This window comes from Dermochelys coriacea, chromosome 9 (assembly GCF_009764565.3).
Source record: "Dermochelys coriacea isolate rDerCor1 chromosome 9, rDerCor1.pri.v4, whole genome shotgun sequence".
NCBI lineage: Eukaryota > Metazoa > Chordata > Testudines > Dermochelyidae > Dermochelys > Dermochelys coriacea.
This window is the reverse complement of record NC_050076.1, coordinates 33714162-33736521: the sequence shown is the minus strand read 5'-3', so window position 1 is coordinate 33736521 and position 22360 is coordinate 33714162. Positions and strand designations below refer to the sequence as shown.

The 22360-nt window shown below is 42.4% G+C and overlaps 1 protein-coding gene across 11 annotated transcripts in view; it reads right to left on the bottom strand.

Moving 5' to 3' along the window:
• Positions 1–22360, bottom strand: part of TRIP12 (thyroid hormone receptor interactor 12) — a 175188-nt gene that overhangs the window by 94620 nt on the left and 58208 nt on the right. For 7 of the 11 annotated variants that reach the window (XR_006274455.1, XM_038416259.2, XM_038416257.2 and 4 more), the window contains exons 3-5: positions 17173–17298; positions 15374–16173; positions 3481–3586 (exon numbers count right to left, since the gene is read on the bottom strand). Coding sequence is in view for 10 of the 11 variants with exons in the window: in XM_038416259.2 (XP_038272187.1) it covers positions 3481–3586; positions 15374–16173; positions 17173–17298 (1032 nt within the window). In the remaining variant the exon portion in view is untranslated. The remainder of the gene's footprint in view (positions 1–3480; positions 3587–15373; positions 16174–17172; positions 17299–22360) is intronic. The other 4 variants (XM_038416261.2, XM_038416264.2, XM_038416262.2 and 1 more) reach the window with 1 other exon arrangement.

Below are 22360 nucleotides of genomic sequence, written 5' to 3'. Positions count from 1 at the left end.
GAGATGGCTTTCACACACCCCTGAGCGATATACATTATATTGACTTAAGCGTAACTGACTTTTTTTTTTTTTTTTTTTAAAAAGGAAATGGGACAAAACATGCTGTAAGGGGCAGGGAGATAGACTGAGGTGGGATGATCACCAGGGCCGACTCCAGCGTTTTTGCGGCCCCAAGTGGGAAAAAAACAAACAACAAAAACTTGCCGCTGAACGGGGAGGTGGAATCCCGCCCAAACACGGAGGCGGAGTGATGGTGCGGCCGCCGAATTGCTGCCGGTGACTGAAGAAGAGTCGCGTCCCAGCTGCCGAATTGCTACCGAGCGCGAAACATGCTGTGACAGAGCAGCCACTGAATTCCTGCCGCCGCCCAGGGCAGATTGCCACCCCAGAGCCTGACATCCTGTTGCCCCTTTACATTTGCTGCCCCCGGCATCTGCTTGGTTTGCTACTGCCTGGAGCCAGCCCTGTCTGCCGGAGAGCAGAGTTGCAGTGGAAGCGGTGGCTGACAACAGATGCCACAAGAATAGATATTTATAGAGAACGATGAGAGGATCTGCAAGGTAGATTCATGAGAGCAGATTTGCCGCGGAAGAGGTGGAGAATGATGGCTAGCACCGCGCACATTTCCTGAGGAAGAACACACGTACCCAGGAGCCCATGACAGACAACATGGAGAAATTCACTATTAAGACAATAGCAGCAGAGCAGAGTTGCAGCAGAAACTGTGTATGACGATGGTTAGCAATCCTACTGCACCGTCTGCTGCCAGCAGCACCCAGGTCACAACAGCGGCCGTGTCAGTGAGCTGAGCGGGTTGCACACTTGCTGAGGTACGGTGTCTGTGCGGGGAAAAGAAGCGCGAAACGATTGTCTGCCACTGCGTTCACAGAGCGAGGGGCAACTGACAACATGTACCCAAAACCACCCGCGACAATGTTTTTGCCCCATCAGGCATTGGGAGCTTAACTCAGAATTCCAATGGGCGGCAAAGACTGCAGGAACTGTGGGATAGCTACCCACAGTGCATTGCTCTGTAAGTCGATGCTAGCCACAGTAGTGAGGACGCACTCCGCCGACTTAATGCGCTTAGTGTGGACATACACAATCGACTGTATAAAACAGATTTCTAAAAATCTATTTCTATAATAATCGACTTAATTTTTTAGTGTAGACATACCCTGAGAGAAAGTCAGCCATGGCTAGAAAGAACAGCAAGAAACCTACACTGAACCAAGACTGTAGCTTGTCATCTTAGCTACTAGAAAGTGGTTTTTACTTTTATTTGCTTGTAGCTACTTCTGTCTTTATCCCTTGTACTTGAACTCACTTAAAACCTCTTTGTTAATAAACTTGTTTTACTTTTAATCTAAACCAACCTAGTGCTGCATGTGAGTTGAAGTGATTGTTAACTCCAGTTTAAGCAATAAGCAGTGCTTTTGTCTCTTTAAAGGAGCAATGAACCTTATTACTCCTCTGAATGTACCAGGACAGAACTGGACATTTCAGGACAGAGAGTTTGGAGAAAATTCAGGTCTTGGAGTATGTTTGGAGTAGGGGTGGGGGGAGGGTTTCACTTGGTTAGTAGTAGCCAAGGCTGAATGAGACTGAAGTATGGCTATGGCTAGGGCTCTACCAAATTCAAGGCCATGAAAAACGCATCACAGATGGTTTCTTCCTGTGAAATCTAATTTTGTGTGCTTTTACCTTATACTATACAGATTTCATGAGGAAGACCTGTATTTCTCAAATTAGGTGCCCTGACTCAAAAGGAAGTTGCAGAGGAATTGCAAGGTTATATTAGAGAGCGGCAGCTGCTTACTGAGTGCTCAGCTCTGCAGGCACCAGCACAGAAGTAAAGATGGCAATAACATACCATGCCATCCTTACTTCTGAGCTGCTGCTAGCAGCAGATTGCCTTCAGAGCTGGGCTCCTGCCCAGAAGCGGATGCTTTCCAGCTGTCAAGCTCTGCCGCCAGCAGCAGCGCAGAAGTAAGGGTAGCAGTACAGCAACACCTCCTACAATAACCTTGCAACCCTCCACCCCACTCCTTTTTGGACCAGGACCCCTACAATTGCAACACCATTAAATTTCAGATTTAAATAGCTGAAATAATGAAGTTTATTTTTTAAGTTCCTCTGATCAGGAAATTGACCAAAATGGACCGGGAAATTGGAAGGGCCCTAGCTATGGCATAACAAGAAGGCTGCTGGCATTAGACACTCAGTGCTCATTTGTATGCTGGCTGGCAGGGAGCGAGAGCAGCAGAGCATTTAAGGCACCCAGGGCTAAAGGGGAGGAGGTGGCAACCTCACTGGTCTGAATTGCACTCCAAAAAACATGACATTCATTGCCAAAATTTTCCAAAAGACAATGTGCTGGATAATGGCAAGATGTATGCTGGGATAACTATCCACAGCACACTGCAGTGCATTGACACAAGCACTCTTGGTGAGTACACAGTGACAATGCAAGGAGCCAACCAATATACTAACAAACAATTTTATGCCAATGTAACTTGCATCAACCAAAGTTTGTAATCTAGATTATGCAGTCACCTACAGGGCTATTGGTGAAACTATAAACTAGCACAGTATAAAAAAAAAAACAAACAAAAAAAAAACACACACCACCTAGCTTCCTGTACATATTTGAGATACTTCCCTGAGAGAGACTCCCAAGACTTTCCAGACTCAAGTTTATTGTGCAGATGTTATTGCCTGAATCTTGGATCAGAGGCTTTTTTGGCTTGCAGTTGCACAGTATATTAAAAAAAAAATCTATTAAATTGAATATTTAGTGACTGAACAATGTTAAACATGACAACAGTTCTTAAACTCATGTTGCATTTTGCATGGATTAACAAGAGCTTCTTTTGGACAAACAGAGGATCCTTTCCTCCTAAAAGGAAATCAAATTGTGATTTGAAGTTGCAAAAAATAAAATAAATCAATCAAGTTGTAGTTTACTATTATCCTGGCTTGGCTAGCAAGTTTTTATGATCACTTGTCTTTCTGATAAAAATAACCATCTTCTAAAAAACAAACCAACAGTGACTTATAGCTTTAAAGCTTTATTCTTCTTCAAAACAAAAGTATCTCCGGAAACAGCTGCATACCAATGATTTATTTAAAAAGTATGGAAGAGACCTTGAAGCGTGTCCCACTTAAATAGCCTTCCCCCATCACTGACTCAAGAGGACACAACTGTACGTTTGTCACCAATTTGCTGAGCTAGCCTACTATACTGTAGTCCTTCCCTGCTCGGTAATTGGAGGTCAGTAGCATCATGTAGGAGGATGCCAAACTCCACACATATTTGTATGTTCGTATAAATCGCAATGACCCAGTGGGTATTTGAACCCCACCCACTTTTTACAATAGCAATTTGAAGCCCTTTTCCATCAACAGAAGGTGCAAGCTTTCTTGGATCAACTGCAGTAATAGTCATTCACAGCTCATAATCCTGAATGCAAGATTTACCTCGTACTAGCACAGGAGCCCGTGGTCTTTTGCCGTGTGCTCCGCCGCAAACTGGGGAGCTCTGCAGGTGGTGATTCGCTGCGCTTCTTCGTAGATTTTCTTAAACCTATATACAGAGAGTTAGGACAACACTTCAATCCAATCCAGTCTTTGTTTTCAAGTACATAGCAAGTAGAGAAGCACAGAAAAGTCAAAGTGTTGTTTCACAGACCAGACACCAATAAATTCCTCTTCTTTCAGCCTCCCACCTACTTTTAACTGCCATAACAAAGCCTTTTGTATGTTTTAACATTGAAGGAAAGCTTTAATGGCCTAGCAACACAACTCAGTACAATTAATAAAAGGAATCATTAAAATGTGTTTTGGACATCTGGCAAAACTTTCTATATGATTTTATAGCAATGATGGGAGGCCTTGCCTACAACAGGTACTAGATTACAGGATGTTGCATTGTGTATATTATCTGTTCATTCTTTAGACATACTGGTAAGCAAGAAAACATTCTATTTGAACACAATAAAGGAGTGCTGGGAAAGATTCAGCACTGGTGCATTGACAATTTTTATCTAGGTCAAGCTAGTGTAGAGTAGGTGCTCTAGATACCAATTGGTGGTTTATGTGAAATGCTGAGGTCAGTTTCTTCATATATGGGAGATCCTATCACAAGTCACATTTGACTCATCTGAGTAGTCCAAAAAGGTGAAATATTGTGTTGAAAGTAAGACCCTCATCCCACAGATGTGGTCTGCTCAAAATCAGATTTCATGCACATTAGTCAATAGTCAGAGGCTTGCACTACTCCTTGTCCATGATCAGCTTGTATTTGTTTTGACCAGAGCTCTTCCATCTCCAAGACTATCATGACACCTTCCTTTAGCAGTTAATTTCCTTAATTTTAAGGAAAATTTGCCCATCATTCATCTGACCATTTTATTAAATGTTTGCATGAACACAGGCTTTTTGTCAAATGTTTATCTACTAGTCAGCTTTTCCCTTCAACATTCCTCTGATACACTCTCCCTTCACAGCTCCTAGTTAAGATCAGTCCTCTGATTTAATGCTACCAACAATCTGTGGGAGAGGACCGACTCTTAAGAGGACAACTAATGCTCTTCTCAATGCAACTCTCTCTAGATGAAGTACAAGGCAGTTCGGTCACATGGGCAAGAATAAAGTAAAAATAGTTATCTTCAGATAACAAAATCAAAGTTCTCCCATCTGAGTTACAAGAGCATGAGGTAGCCTGAAAAAGTGAAGCATTTTCCCTTTTCTGAAACTGGAGATGCGAGTGCTTTTTGATCCAAAGCCCCATAGATTTACTCCTAGGGTAAACTTTTGTAGCACTTTCCTTTTCCCCCCCACTCTGGGTTTTGCAAATACATTCCAAGCCTCTGAGGAGTTGTGCAGACAACTAAAATTTATAGTCACTGTCTATGCATGATGATGATTTGCAATATTTCACTTCTCCGGTGGTACAGAAATGCAATAAGAGATCACCCCACAAGACCCAATACATTAAGAATGACAGTGCAAAGTGTTTTTTGTTTTTTTTTAAATGTGCTAAACTGAAAATAGGGATTTAGACATTAATGCCCATCTCAGCCATAATTGTATGCCAATCTTAACTTTAAGGGGACAAAATTCATCCAGTCTTACCATACTGCCCAAATGTATAGGCAAAACAGGATTCTTAAATGAAAACTGTCTGTGAATCAGTGCTTCTAAAGTCTTAAGATGTAAAGATGGTCCCTGCCCTGAAGAGCCAAGAACCTAAACTAGAAAACAATAAAAAAAATATTTATTTTTACTGTGCCTAGCCCAGTGGGGTCCTGACTGGGACCTACAGGCCCAATCACAATATAATATGCTACTAAGTTTTTTAGGATAGATGTGCCACCAGAAGAATGAATTCTATATTCGTGCTCATTGTAGCACATGAATACCTGACACTATATTTTTCTTAGTCTTGCCATTTACAAAATTCATTATTTTAAATATCTGACTCCTAAAAAACTGATGTACTAATATGCAGTTACTACTCAGCTATGGACTCTATGCGAGTTTCCTATTTTCTTAAGCTACTGGAAAAATTCACAAGGACACATGTATTCAGCTTAGGTCAACTGAAAACTGAAATAAAAAGACTGTCTACGAAAGCTCCTTCTAATCAGCACAAAAGTTTTAATTTCCTGAAAAGCATTTTCAAAGAGGATCAGATTTCAGACCCTAAAAAAGGTGGGTTTCCCGCCCCCAATTTAATGCACAGGAAAAGAACTTGTAGAACATCATTTCTTTTATAGAACCACAAGAAAGATAGGGCTGGAAGGGACTTTGAGACGTCGTCTAGTTCAGCCCTCTTTGGTGAAGCGGGACCAAGTTAATCTAGACCATCCTTGAACAGTGTTTGTCCAACTGTTCTTAAAAAAATCTTCCATGACAGGGACTTCACAACCTCCCTTGGAAACCTATTCCAGTTCTTAATTATGCTTATAATTTAGGAAGTTTATTCTTCTAATATCTAACCTAAATCTCCCTTGCTGCAAGTTAAGCCCATTACTTCTTGTCCTATCTTCAGCAGACATGGAGAACTCATCACCATACTTTTTATAATTCAGCCCTTAACGTATTTGAAAACTTATCAGATCCCGCCCAACAACCTCCATCTTTTCTCAAGACCAAACATACTCCACTTTTAACCTTCGCTCATAGGTCAGATTTTCTAAGCCTTTTATCATATTTGTTGCTCTCTCTGGACTCTCTCCAGTTTGTCCACATCTTTCTTCAAATGTGGTGCCAAGAAACAACAGCACTCCAGCTGAGGTCTCACCAATGCCAAGTACAGCAGAACAATTACCTCCCAGGACTTGTATACAAACCCTCCTCGTTATTATACCCCACAGTATCAGCCTTTCTAGCAACTGCATCACATTGTTGGCTCACTCGATTTATGATCCAGTATAACCCCTGGATCCTTTTCAGCAGTACTATTACCTAGCCAGTTATTCCCTACTTCGTAGTTGTGCATTTGACTTTTCCTTCCCAAGTGTAGTTTTTATTTCACCCTTGTCTTTATTTAATTTCATCTTGTTGACTTTAGACCAATTCTCTAATCTGTCATTGTCATTTTGAATTCTAATCCTGTCTGAAGTGCTTGCAACTCCTAGGGGTCATCTGCGAGTTATAAGCATACTTTGCATTCCATTGTTCTAGTCACAGAGGCAGTACTGGCACCTGTGGGACGCCACTGAACACTTCTTCACAGATGGACTGTATGCCACTAAAAACCAAGTTTTTCCAAAAAGTTTTGTACCCACCTAATAGTAATTTAATCAAGACCAAAATTTCCCTAGTTTGCCAATAAGAATATTATGTGGGATTTTGTTAAAAGCCTTACTATCTTCTTTACAGGATTTACTGGTTAAAGAAGAAATTAGGTTAGTTTTGTTCTTGACAAATCCATGCTAGCTATTCTTTATAGTCTTATTATCCTCTAGGTCAGTGGCCTCCAGCCTTTTTACGCCCAAGATCACTTTCTGAATGTAAGGGCAACCCAGGATCTGCCCCTTGCCCCAAAGCCCCCCTCACTCCACCTCCTCCCCCCCCCAATTGCTCGCTCTCCCCCACCCTCACTCACTTTCACTGGGCTGGGGCAGGGAGTTGGGGTTCAGGAGGGGGAGTGGGTGGGAGCTCTGGGCTGAGCCTGGGGTTGGGGTGCAGGAGGGGATGAAAGTTCTAGGAGAGAGTTTGGGTGCAGGAAGACACTCCAGGCTGGGACAGAGTGTCAGGGTGCAGAGTGCAGGCTCTGGGAGGGGCTCCAGGCTGCAGCAAAGTGTTGGGGTGCAGAAGGGGGTACAGGAGGAGTTTGGGGTGCTGGCTCCAGGAGGGGGTTCAGGTGTGGCCTCCCAACAGGCAGCACTTACCTCCAGGAGCTCTAGTCGGCGGTGGGCACAATGAGGCCAAGGCAGGCTCCCTCCTTACCCCGGCCCCACTCTGCTCCCGAAAGAGGCCAATGTGCCCCTGCGGCCCCTGGTGAGGGGTTGGGGGACTTGTGGCTCCGTGTGCTGCCCCTCTCCGCAATCACTGCCCCTGCAGCTCTCCTGGTCAATGGGCGCTTCAGGGGGTGGTGCTTGCAGCCAAGAGCAGCGCGCAAAGGGAGACCCCTGCACCTCCGCCCCTGAGGCCGCACTGGCCACTTCCGGGAGCAGTGTGGGGTTGGCGTAGGCAGGGAGTCTGCTTTAGTGGCAGCCGCACTGCACTGCCGGAGATCGCGATTGACCAAGAGATCATCTGCGATCCACCAGTTGCTGCCCACTGCTCTAGGTGCATATAAACAATTTGGTTTAAATCATTAAAGTTTCGTTCCATATATTGAAGTTAGGTGAACAAAGAGAGGATCTGGGGAATTAAGACCTGCCAACCTATGTTAATCCTTATCCAGCCTTCTGGGCTAAAACCCAAGCTTATGCCCAAATAAATTTGTTAGTCTCGGGTGCCACAAGTACTCCTCATTCTTTTGGCTGATTCAGACTAAAGACTTCGTTTACCACTCTGAAACTTTGTTTATATTTACAGGAGATAATGCTGCCTGTTTCTTATTTACAATGTCACCTGAAAGTGAGAACAGGTGTTCACATGTCACTATTGTAGATGGTGTCGCAAGATATTTACATGTCAGATGCGCTAAAGATTCCTATGCCTTGTCATGCTTTGGCCATCGTTCCAGAAGACATGCTTCCATGCTGATAACACTCATTAAAAACATAATGCGTTAATTACATTTTGACTGAACTCCTTGGGGGAGAACAGTATGTCTCCTGCTCTGTTTTATCTGCATTCTGCCATGTATTTCATATTGTAGCAGTCTTGGATGATGACCCAGCACATATTGTTCGTTTTAAGAACACTTTCACTGCAGATTTGACAAAAATGCAAAGAAGGTACCAACATGAGATTACTAAAGATAGCTACAGCACTCCACCCAAGGTTTAGGAATCTGAAGTGCCTTCCAAAATCCAAGAGGGATGAGATATGGAGTACGCTTTCAGAAGTGTTAAAAGAGGAGGACTCCAATGCAGAAACTACAGAACCCAAACGGCCAAAAAAGAAAAGCAGCCTTCTGATGGTAGCATCTGGGTCAGATGATGAAATGAACATGCATCAGTCCGCACTGCTTTGGATAGTTATCGAGCAGAACCCATCTTCAGCGTGAAAGTGTGTCCTCTCAAATGGTGGTTGAACCATGAAGGGACATATGAATCTTTAGCGCATCTGGCACAAATATTTTGTGATGCCAGCTACAACAATGCCATGCAAATGCCTGTTCTCACTTTCAGGTGACACTGTAAACAAGAAGCAGGCAGCATTATCTTCTGCAACTGTAACCAAACTTGTTTGTGTGAGTGATTGGCTGAAGTGTACTTGTAGGCTCTAAAGTTTTATAACATTTTATTTTTGAATGCAGGTTTTTTGTACATAATTCTACATTTGTACGTTCAACTTTCATGATAAAGAGATTGCACTACTGTTCTAGTATTAGGTGAATTGAAAAATACTATTTCCTTTATATTTTTGATTACAAATATTTGCACTGTAAAAAACAGCTACTCTAAACTTTGTATTCTATGTTGTAATTAAAATCAATATATGAAAATGTAGAAAACATCCAAAAACATTTAAATAAATTGTATTCTATTATTGTTTAACAGTGCAATTAATTGCACACTTAATCTTTTTAATCACTTGACAGCCCTAGATTTTAGCTCAATTTTCATTTTAACTCTGCACTTTCCTCCGTCTCTGCAATATCTCCTCCTGGGGGAATTCTGCGCCACTGCACAAGCACAGTATTAGTGGGCCCCACAGATTCTCTTTCCACTCCCTGATGCAAAATAATTGATTCTGATAGGGAGGTGAAGGGAAGCCATGAAAAGGATCATGTGCCCCTCCTAAGCAGCAGCCCCAAGATGGTGTGTTGGTTTGGGCATTGAGAGCAGCCAGGGGAGACAAATCACCTGGGGGGGGCGAGTGGGGAAGAGGGGGAAGGGGGCTGGGTGTGCAAGCAAGACTATCGCTGTCGTGGTGTGCCCAACACAAAGGGAAGGGCTCCAAAATGTTTCTGGGGCAACCTTTCCCTGGTGATCAAGAGAGGCTAAAATAATTTTTTAAGCAGAATTTAGACCAAGATTTTCAGGTTTTTCCCCCCCCAAGATTTTTTTCAAAGCCTCAAGTTAACATCCTAATTCCATATTTAGGTAATTAAGTAAAAGTGACTCAAGACCCCAAACTTGAGGTTCCTATTTTTGAAAATAGCAGCCTTAAGATATTTTAAAATAAGTTTTCGCCCACATGATTGCAGAGAAAGTCTTCATGATTGCAGAGAGCCTTCCTAATGTGAACCAACAAACTTTGAGAAGGTACATCATCAGTTTTAGGGATACTCTTCATAACCCTGGAAACAGTGTTAATTTCATATTGCTGCTGGGGAAAGTTACTAGGCAAGACTGCATCTTTGTTCCTCCACCTCCCAAAACACATCCAACCAGGTTCAGGAACAGCACTCTGGCAGAAATCCTAATACCTTCTCAGTGGTGGCAGACAACAGAACAAGCAGCAACGGTCTCAAGTCACAATGGGGGAGGTCTAGGTTGGATATTAGGAAAAACTCTCTCTCTAGGAGGGTGGTGAAGCACTGGAATAGGCTGCCTAGGAGGTGGTGGAATCTTCATTCTTAGAGGTTTTTAAGGCCTGACTTGACAAGTCCCTGGCTGGGATGATTTATTTGGGGTTGGTCCTGCTTTGAGGAGGGGATGGGACTAGATGACCTCCTGAAGTCTCTTCCAACTCTAATCTTCTAGGATTCCCATCAACCCAAGTAGTAGGGTCTCTAAATTTCTACCCAGGCCTCTACCCTGAGCCTGTAGAGGTCTCATCCCATGTTTCTCTTTTTGAAAATATATCTCTGCCCTGCCTATGGAAAATTTCAGCCTAAGCAATATTTTTAATATATTTAACTTCATTTTACTGAAATCCAACTTGCTTTTAAAAGAGTAAAATGAAAAATTGCTTTCATACTATTTTAGACAAATTAAACATTTTCTAATAATGTTATATGCACATTTCCCCTAATGTCCTATGACAACTCCAGAACAGAGGTTAACATTTCCTCAGCACAGTGATTTTTCAGCCGAAATTTTGCTACGTATCTAGATGCATATCTAATCTAAATAAGCATTTTAGAAATTTTACAATTGTGAATTAAGTTTCTGTTGAGTCATGCACTTGATTGATCTCTTCCTTTTCCTTCTTTTAAATCCTGAAGTAGAAAAATAGACAACACAAAGCTGTATATGCCATATTAAGGGTACTATCTGACTGAGTGGAAAATCCAATAGTCAACTTGCACTTCTTGAAAGTTTGCACAAAGTGGTGTGAATATTTATTTTGCTCATTTGAACCTGATCTGAAAGTTTAGGATGAGTTTTTTTGTTTGGTTGGTTTTTTGTAAGCACAGAGTGATGTTTTAGCCCGGCTTCCACTCAAATGAGTTAGGTCAACAAACAATGCTTAAGTTACCCCCTCTTTATAGTATCATGCCTTAAAATAAATAAATACACACATACATACATACATACATACAAATTAAATCCCAAACCAGTTTACACAAGTCTTCTGTAGATGAGCACAAGGCCATTTGGTGAGCAAGTCCAGGGATAGGTCTACACTATGGACAGAGATGTGCTTACTAACACTGGTAAACAGGTATGTGCTAAAGTAGCCATGTAGCCAGGATACTAGGGGAACCTGGAACTGAGCTAACCACTGCAGTACATAGTCAGTGGTCAGGGCAGGTTTGTACTCAGGTGGCTAGCCCAAGCTGCTGCCCATGCTCCCCAACTACATTGCTATTTTTAGTGTAATAGTTTTGTTCGAGCTAGCACATGTCTACCCACAATGAGAAGCATGCTTCCAGGTGCAGAGCAGATATACCCTGAGAAGTGCTAGGCTAGTCTTCCTCTCCAATTGCTCCAACCATGCTACTCCACTTCCCAAATCTCTTTACAAGCTTCCCTTCTTCCAATGCCAGGTTCCTATACTCTTCACAACTATGACCTCATCTCCTACTATTCATTCTCTCCTCTAGCCTTTAAACGCTCCTTTCTATCTACTGTTGTATGCAGTGTAGTTGTAGCCTGTGGGTCCCAGGATATTAGAGAGGCAAGATGGGTGAGGTAATATCTTTTATTGGAATTGTCCCCTTTTATCTACTAAGGTATCATCTTCTACCTCAGCCTATGTTCCGAACCTCCTCAAAGTCCCCTCCTCTCATTTAAGGTCCACTGTTTACAAAGTCCTCCTAAATTTACCAACAGTATTTCCACACCTTCCTGAATAATTCTGCGCCCCCCCCCCCCCCGTAGGTGAGTTGGACTGCTAAACTCAGAGTAGAATCTTGGGGAGGTGGGGTGGGGAGGCCAAAGTTTTTACAAAAAGTTGTGTATATTTACAGTTCTATATAAATAGAAGTTCATTTTTCAAGTGTTGCTGGAATAGTCTCTTAAAATGTGAGTTAGCCCTATTTTTATGGAAATTACAGAACTTAAAATGAGGTGAGCAACACCATCTGGCGAGTAAAACAGTTGACATTAGGTAAGTGAGATTGCAACATCTTGTGACACACAAGGCAAACAGGGATTTCAAAAGGAATTAATTTATTGTTCATGTTGAGAAAGTTATTTACTTGGCACTGATTCCTGTAGTATACAGAGTTGTCGCTAAAGCCTGTGTTTCACAGGGTTGGAATTATGATCAGTGAATAACTGCAAAGAAAGTTATATATTTAATCAGTTCTTGCTCAATCACTGCTTCAGTCTTAAAGACTGAACTATGGATTTCTTCTTATAAAGGCAAGAAACGGACTATGGCCATCTCCTTTCTGACATGGTATCTGCATGCTGAACATGCATGTTAGTTAGTGAATTTGCAGAATAAGGGACTATACAGGCTGAACTAGAAAAGGAGTTAGGGAACATTCAAAAAACTAGTTAAAGCCTTATGTGACAGCAATTCTGGATTCCCATCTTCAGCACAAGCTGTTTGCCAATCTACCTTGTTCTCACAAACCTTTAGTTCAGGGGTTCTCAAACTGGGGGTCAGGACCCCTCAGGGGTTTGCAAGCTGTCAGCCTACACCCCAAACACTGCTTTGCCTCCAGCATTTATAATGGTGTTAAATAAATAAAAACGTTTTTAATTTATAAAGGGGGTCACACTCAGAGGCTTGCTATGTGAAAGAGGTCACTAGTACAGAAGTTTGAGAATCACTGCTTTAGTTGCATGAAAAAGGCAAATGCAGAACTGGGGTACAAATCTATAATTGTGCTGTACTTGCTCACTTTAATGGAAAGAGAATGCTCTCTGGCATCTGATATTATTTGGATCACCTGATGGTGTTACAGGATGGTAGTGCTACATATAAACTTCATAAACCCCTATATTTGCAGTCCAGAAAGATGACCAGCCTTCTGAGCCTCTCCTACCCTAGGAGGATCATGACCTGAAATGCACCACTACAGGTAGCTGTAGTAGAGAAGTGTTTTTACTGAAGTTCGTTTAACCCTGCTCTGAGCAGAGTTGCATGAAGACAAGATATGCACAACTCCACTACAGTTTCCACCAAGGAAGTTACAAGTCCTAGTTTTCTTGATGTAGACTAGCCCCAGCTGGGGCAGACTACTGTAGATGGAGCAACAGAGAGTGACGGTGAGACACTCCAAGCGTCACTAAAATCTGATTACTCAAAACTTTGAGACACCCAGTGCAAGGTTTTGGGTTTGGTATTTTTTTTTTGTTAAGAGCATATTGAGAAAGTATAATGCATCATACAGATAAACAATTTAGGCAAGGGTTGGTCTAGAACACCAAATTGGAAAGCCATATGCAGATCAGCATTCTGGCATTGAAGGCTCCACTTTGATACAGCCAGCCCTCCTTGATGGGAGCAGGCTTCATCCCCTTTGATCTCAACAAGAGAGATGACAAGAAGGTGCTGAAGTAAACAAGACCAAAGGTTAAGCAGCATGGCTCCAGCCTTTCAGGCCTATAGCAATAGTTTAGATCAGGAGTTCTCAACCTTTTTATGAGGCCCCCCTCCAAACATGCTATAAAAAAATCCAGGGCCCAGCAGGGGGCCTCTGTCCCACTGGACAAGAGGTGTGGTCCCCTCTGACATAGGCATAGTTTGACTTCCGGGGAGGGAAGAAGGTTGTGTGACTCACCTCAGCAGGCTCCCCAGCCTGTTTGGGTTGAGGGAGCGCAACCAAAAATTATAGCTCAAAGTGACCGGGGGGGGGGGGGGGAGGGAGGGGGGGAAAGAGTGCTCAGGTTAAAAAGGTTGAAAACTGCTCAGGGAACCAGCAGGGGGTAGCTAGGGGCTGTGTGCTGGAAGGGCAACCCCCACCACGGTTGCTGCTTCCTGAGGGTTCTGCAAGCCCTGGAGCCAGGTCACCGCACCTGGGCAGCTCTTACTGACTGTGCCAGCAGTCAAAGAAGGCTGGGAGTAGAGCAGGAAGAGGGGCAGAACCCGTGAAACTGGCTCACAGCCCTGGTTGAGAGCCACTGGTTTAGATTACTTCTCCTGTGTTGGGGTTATCTGAGTACAACCTAAAAGGGAAAGAGGTTAGGGGAATGTGGTGTAGCTGAGGTAACAGAGTAGAAATGAAGTCATTAGTTTTCCAAGACCTACAAAGGAATTGAAGAAAATGGTAACAGGAGCTCAGTTTGACAGATGACCTTGCATGACCTTGATATTCTGTCTAGGTTCTTATATACAACTCATCACTATAGCATTCAAGGATCTCATACTGATGAACTTATCCACAGAACTCTGCTGTGAGAAAGACTTATTCCCATTTTAAAAATACAGAATGGAAGCAAATATTAAGATATTTCTTGTGACTTTGAGGAGGTATGTGGTAGAGTTAGGAATTTAACACAGACCACCCAAGTCCTAGTACAAGCTCATAAGTGAGGTGACTATCCAATGAAGATGCAACTGAGAAGGATACACCAAGAACCAGAGTAGGAAGATCCCATGGCACACAATCATTGAACTGAACTTGATCAGAAGTCAACATGAAAACTTCACACAAAGTTAAATGTTCTGTATGGTAAATGTGAGGGCCTGATTCTGGTAGATTTTCATAGTAAAGTCCCAAGCTTTGAGAGAGTAGTAGTACCTTATTCTCATTTTGATTATACAAGGATTTTTTCCCCTCCAGATATGCTTAGTTCGAAAGGAATTTGGGGGGGGGAGTTATATGACCGGTGTTATAAAGAGGTCAGACAATTACCACAATGGTTCCTTTTGGCCTTGGAATCTATAAGAAGGTGGTCTATAGTTTTATCTATGTCTTATGAGTCAAATGTCTATACTTAAAAGGAAGAGAGGTACACTCATCTACCCAATAAAATTCTGAAGTAGAATTTTAGGGTGGAGGGTGAGGGCCAGGGTGATTAAAAACTGGAGCCCCCATAGTCTTTAATGGAATTTGCAGATGTTCAGTACCTCAGCATTTGGCCTTTAACTGTAATAGTCATTTTTCATCTAAAAATAAAGTTTAATAGGGGAGCAATTAGATGTCTATATCACAGAATGAGCCAGCTAGACTGAATTTTGATCAAGTACAGACAAGAACTTAAACCATAAGCCGATGCATTTACCAGAGAGCTCAAAATTTACCAGAGAGCTTAGGTCTAGCGGAACTATTTTGCAGATTGCTTCAGAACCAAAAAAAAAAAAAAAAAAAAAAAGTCTATAACACGTTTTTTTCCAGGCTGAGTTTCAAAAATAAGACACTTTACCCTTCCAAAATAAAGTAAAATATTTATCATCTTACTTGCTAGTTTAGCCTGTAATCCTGAAGGTCCAGGTTTTGAGGTCTCTGACTTTGAGGAGCCTGGTAGAGACAGTTTTGTTTTAGGCAGGCTAACTTTTGGGCTGAAGCGAGCGGCCCAGTCAAACTTTGAAGAGCCACCTGTTTTACTTGGTTCTTTATCTCGGCTACTCCTTCTGGGACTGGGACTAGATGCAGAACGGGAACGCCTTGCCTTGCTCTGGTCTTTTCCTTGTTTTACTCTGGCACCCTGAGGAACAGTGGAAGAAACAGAGGCAACAGCAGAAGAGGAGGAGGATGTAGAAGCTGAAGACGATGAATCAGTGATGTTGCTACACCCAGCTTTGGCTGAGGTCGCTGATTTTGAAGCCAGTTTGCTGGGTTTTGCAGACCTCTCTTCAACGCCAGTTGATTCAACTGCTGTACCACTCTTTATACAAGATGAACTCTCTGTCCTTTTCCTTTTCTGACTTCGGGAGCTACCGGTAGCTCCACCCTTTCTGGTATGAGCCTTGCTCGTTGATGGCAATTGTGCAGATTTCGACTGCTGTTCTTGGTCTAAGGGTCTTTTCTTAGATTTAGTATGTGGCTTGTTTGTTTCCGAGAAAGTTTCAGTATATTGAAGTGCTCTGGGTTTTTTAGCAGAACTAGGGGAATTGGTCCTGTTATAATCTGGGCTAGCACTGCGTTTCACTCCTCGAGAATTGTCTCTCTTAGGCACCTGCCCCGTTTTTTGCCTTTCTGAAGTACTGACTTTGTCTGGGTCTTCTTGTGGTATTATAACTGCAGATGAACTACAGCCTCTGCAGAAGCAAGCAGAAACAGAGTTAATACAATACTAAGTTACAAGAAACTTTACATTATTACAATAATTGAGACCAATTTATACTAATTGTTGGCATTCAAGAAAATGTAGATATATACTAATCATGGTCCATTACAAGGTTTACATTAAAAAGGAAAACATGCGTAGATGAAAAAGGTTGCATTCCAGATTTCAGTCATGTCACATTACTAGCAAGACCAAACAAATAAAAAAGCAGCAAAATAAGAGCATGGAACACTGCCATCTATGGATTTTTAGGGGAGTTATGAGAGGATTTTAAAATACCATTTGGAGTGTAGTATCTTTTGTTTTACAGATGACAACCAAAATACCTCAAGCCACTATATAAATATTTCAGAACTAAGTCCCACATGAAACCAAGGAGTATTCAGTAATGCATAACCAGTCAACTGGATTTCAGAGAAGGAAAATTCCTCATAAAAGTGAGAATTTTTTTATGAAGTGATTGCAATTTACTTATTTCATTACAGTCACATGAAATATTTCAAAATATTTTAGTTCTCTTCAACAGGACTGAAATCTGATCTATTCTAATTTAAGGGGCTGGAAGATGAAAATGGTAAGCAAATAAGACATCACCAAGGTTCTGATCACTAAAGCAGCCTGATACCAGATCATTTTATATTTGGTTTAATATATTACAGAGTTCAGAACTGTTTGGGAAATTTGCATCTTACCCAACATATAGGAAAGTTTCAGTTTTCAATATATAATCCAGAGCTAGTTATGCAGAATTTGTTTTCTCCCCATCACTGATGAAATGGTGTTTCAATTTGTGACTAAGTTACAATGCAATGCATGAACATTTCAGACACTGTCCTACATCAGCTGACATTAAGCCTAGATTAGTAAAAACTAGATGTCAGACATTTTAGAGTAATCTAATATGGTTAGAATATTATATACATTCTTGAAGTGCACATTACACTTGTTAACAGGAATATGAAGCAGTTACCTTTTAGAAAAGTGTCCCGTGGACTGCTCAGAAGTAGTATTAGACTGCACTTTGGGTGTCTTTGAAATAGATTTTTTACTCTCAGGAGGGCTATGTGCCTTATGTTTTGCCTGCCCTAAATGTGACCTGTCAGCAGAAAGTCAAAACAGAAAGCTATCAGGAGTCTGAGAAGTAGATAAAAGCCTGTAGGTGGAAGGTGTTTTTTTGTACTTTATACAAAAATATATTAGTGCAAGTACAACTTCACATACTTCTTCACATCAACCTTTCATTAAACAAGATCATACTAAAATTTATTCTCCTCAAGTGTCATGTAATGTTTTGTAAAATGAAATGCACTTAGTAGTGATTTCTAACCAAATTATTTTGGGGCATCTCGAATAAGACAGACATTGTAAAAAAGTTTCAAACCTAAAGAATTGTTAAGCATGACATTATCTGCAGTTATTCTGCTAAGCAAGCCCATCCAATTCCCAATTATCCACTCAAGCATGAAAAACAAGACATGACCAGAAACTTTCAAAATTAGGGCAATTTTTTTTTTTAGAACACGGAAAAATATTAACACATCAACCTTGAACGCTTCCACGCATCAGAGCTTATCCAATAAAAAGGTGTTTACAAGTTTGCCATTTGCTGTTCAATTTCACAAATCCACCAGTAAGGGTTCTCCCATAGGCACAGGCAATCCACTTCCCCAAGAGCCAGTAGCTAGGTTGATGGAAGAATTCTTTAGCTTTTATAAGTTATACATAGACTGTACCACGGGGATATACTATTAGGTATATTTCATCTGCCGCATTTTACCTGTTAATGGTCATGTGCTTCCACTGTTGCTACTTTGACTTTGTAAGAGTAGACCCTATTCTGCAGAATAGGATATAGGAAGAGAACCAGGCTTTAAGAAAAATCCCTAATAATGCTTCAGCTTCTCCAGAATTTAACTTGCTTCTTCCAGTAACACAAAAGATATTCAAGGGACATAACTAGGGCCCTACCAAATTCACGGCTGTGAAAAAAAACACATCACGGACCTTGAAATCTGGTCTTGTGTATACTTTACTCTATAAACAGAGATTTCATGGGGGAGACCAGCATTTCTCAAATTGGGGGTCCCAACACAAAAGTGGATCATGGGGAGACGGTCGCAAGATTATTGTAGGGAGGTCATGGTATTGTCCCCCTTACTTCTGTGCCTACTGCTGGTAGTGGCACTGATTTCAGAGCTGGGTGGCTTGAAAATGGTGGCTGTTGGCTAGGTGCCCATCTCTGAAGGCAGCACCCCGCCAACAGCAGTGCAGAAAGTTGCCATACAATGCCATTCTTATTCCTGCACTGCTGCTGCTGGCAGCAGCGCCACCTTCAGAGCTAGGCTCCCAGCCAGCAGCCACCACTCTCCAGCCACTCAGCTCTGAAGGCAGCGACATCGCCAGCAGCAGCACAGAACTAAAGGTGACAATACCATGACCCCACTACAATAACCTTACAACCCTCTTTTGGGTCAGGAGCCTACACCACCATGAAATAGCCAATTTAAATAAGCGAAATTATGAAAATTTACAATTTTTTGAATCCTATGCCCATGAAATTGACCAAAATGACCACATGTGAATTTGGTAGGGCCCTAGACATAACCAGTTAGCATGTGTAAAATTCTGATTCTTGGGTATTAACTAAGCATGTCTAATTCCTGATCGTTTGCAAATTATACTGAAGTAGGGGAAGGTTAGAGATTGTGAGCGCCTCTGGCCTTGAGAAATCTAGTTCCTGAAGTTTGTTTAGAGACACCGGGGCAATGGGGAGGAAAGCAGAGGAGTTGTGTATTGACAGAGAGCAGCAGCTGTCCCAGCTTTAACAGGTTAATAAAGCCTTTTGACAGCTTGTTTCCAAAACCCTATAGAGAATCTACAAAAGTGATCTTACCAAGAAAACAGGCAAGCCATAAGAATAATGGACCTAAGAACGAACAGCTATGAAACAGCTGCAAAGTCAAGAGATTATGATCCATGGACTGAAAAAGGGAGCTCTATCAGCACATAAAAAAAAAAAGAAAGCTATTCACTTTTAAACCTATGTAACTGTTTCCTATATGGGTTTTTGTAGCTTGTGACTAGAGGAAAATAAGTTACCTCCTAGGTCAATTACTCTAGAGAGTGTGACCACCTACAGTACCTTTCTGAACACTCCTAATGTTATTTTGACAAACTGCTTGAAGATAGGGTTGTGCATCAATTTTAATCTTGCACATTCAGAGTGTTCAGTTTGTTTTTAAGCCAATATACCCAGCTTTAAGACAAGTGGTGAAAAAGATTAGATCATGACAAAAATATAGACTACCCCTGGTTTAGGTTAAGGTCCAGATTTCTTGGTCAAGGTGTAGTCAAGGTCTAGACCGCCAAGAAAACAAACAATAAACAGTAAGTAAAGAGATTTCTGGGTCTGTTCAAAAACATCTGGCAGTCTAGATTTGACCCGTAGGCCATCTATTAACTACCAGACCTAAACGATAGCATCCAGTCCACCGTTGCCAAGTATGTCTAAAGTGGTAGTTGCTCTGCAAAGCTGTAAGGTAAGCATGAGGACTCTCCACTCAGGATGAAATAGCAACTTTGCTATTAAGTTCAGATGCTAAAGGAAATGGTTCAGATTTGACAAAGTCAAATGTTGTTAAGAGGAATTAAACCACTATGGTTATCAAATCATTGTAGGAAGGGAGAGAAGAAGAAAAGGGATCACCAGAACAACGGAGCAGACATCTTTGCTGAACTGCACATAAATGACAATTGGATTTTTTGAGACAGAAGTCATTTTATTGGTTTGGGCAGAGAGTTCAGGAAGCCAGCAAACTCTGTAGTTTAATCCTAGCTCCGATACTAAGCTCCCTATAGCTGGAAAGGCAATCTCCCCACTACCTCATAAGCGTGTGTCAAGGATTAGTGTTTATAAAGTGCTTCCAAGTAATACTCTAGTGTATAAACTATATTAAGTTTAGCACAAAAAGCAACCTACCATTGTGTTGCGAGTTTACTTTTTCAGTTTCCTCATAATGATCACTAGCCTTCAACAATTTGTGTCCAGTTTTTCTATTTGTCCTCTTCTTCCAAGTGAAGATATTTAACATCGTTATTTCAATACTAATCTTTTGAGTTAGCTATTTATTCTTACACATTCCTTTAGGTTTCAACCAATTTAGTGTACAACAGGATTTGACACCTTGCTTTGCCTCAAGCATCAGACTCACAAGCCTTTTTCACAGTCTAGATTATATTCTACTTGTGTTCTGTTAGCTACTTTTAAAGAAGTCATTCAAGCCTAAGGCCATATCTACACTAGCAAACTTACAGTAGCACAGCTGTACTGACGCAACTGCTCCACTGTAATTAAGAGCTTGGCTACACTTGCGAGTTAGAGTGCATTAAAGGAGCCCCAGGTGCACTAGCTCACTACCCTTCCAGACTGGCAAGGCACGTAGAGCACTGACTCCATTGCTGGAACGCTCCTGGTATTCCACCTCAGCAAGTGGAATAACGTTTTGTGCGCCCCTGCTGGAGCACTGCGGAACCAGTGTGGACGCCCTGGTCTGTTAGTGCACTCTGACTGGCCTACAGAAATTTGTGATGTGTCCCACAAATCTTGTTCTAGCCACTTTGGTCATCACTTTGAGCTCTACTGCCCTGCCCTCAGGTGATTAACCATCAGGCCCGCCCTTTAAATTCTCTGGGAATTTTGAAAATCCCCTTCCTGTTTGCTCAACCAGGTGTGGAGTGCTCTCAGCAAATCTTTCCACGTGACCATGCCTCCACGCACCAGGCGATCCCCAGAATGGAGCTTTCTAGGTGCTGGACCTCAGTGTTTGGGGGAGGATGCTGTCCAGTCCCAGCTGCGCTCCAGCCATAGGAATTACAATACCTTCGGGCAGATATCAAGGGACATGATGGAAAGGGGCCATGACCAGGATACACTGCAGTGCAGGATTAAAGTGAAGGTGCTGCGGAATGCCTACCGCAAAGCCTGTGAGGCAAACAGACACTCCGGTGCTGCCCCTGTGACCTGACGTTCCGACGAAGAGCTGGGACGTGATACTTGGGGGCAACCCCACCTCCACTCAGAGTACCACCATGGACACTCCAGAGCCCAGTTCTACAAGGCATGAGGAGGAGGAGGAGGAACAGCAGCAGCAGAAAAGCAGGAGCGAGAATGCTGAGGCAGAGGAAGACACCCTGGAATCCCTAGATGCATGCAGCCAGGAGCTGTTCTCAAGCCAGGAGGAAGGTAGCCAGTTGCGGCGGCCGGTGCTTGGGGAAGGACAAACACCAGAAAGGTTCCCAGTAAGCGGCTTTTACTTTGGGAAAGAAGTTCAGTGCGAGCTTTTGGGGGAGGAGGATTAGGGCTGCATGCATGCCTAGATGTGGAACAGAGCATTGATGTGCTCTCTCACATCCTAGTAATCAGCCTCAGCGATCTCTTCAAAAGGTCTCATTCAGAACTTGGGCAATGCGTTTGTGCAGGTTTCTCAGGGTCCTTGTCCCAGTAAGGCTAACTTGTCTGCACCACTGTGCCGTGAGGAGCGGGGGGACCATTGCTGCACACAGGCCAACTGCATATGGGACAGGGAGGAAGCCACATTGCACCAGAAGACCCTCCCTTGCTTCCCAGGTCACCCTCGGCAGCGAGATATCTTCCAGGATGAACTCCTGTGGAAAATGTGAGGACAGTGTTCAGTATAGGGGCCCCCTGCTGCTGTTGGCTCTCCCCAAAGCACAGAAAACCAGAGGACAGTACAGCCATGAAACAAACAGTCACGCTTGACATTGTACTTACTCACCATTTTGGAGAAAGAAAAAGGATACAGACTAACATGGCTGCTACTCTGAAACCTGTCACCATTTTGGGGCTCCTGTGGGTTATGTACACTTACTCTGGGACGGGCAAATTATGCTATTGTGGAGACTAGGCTTCCCCTTAAGTACGGAGGAATCATTGCTCTGTCTGGTGTGAATAATGCTGCCTCTGCTAAGTGTTGCATTTTGCCTTTACAGATGCAACCTTGAGATATCAGCCATCCACGTTATCACCAGCCGAAAAACTCCAAAGAATCAGAAAGAGGCCATGCAGAAGCAAGAAAGACATGCTGCATGAAGTAATGCAGCATTCAAGTAATGAAAATCAAAAAGCGCAGGAATGGCAG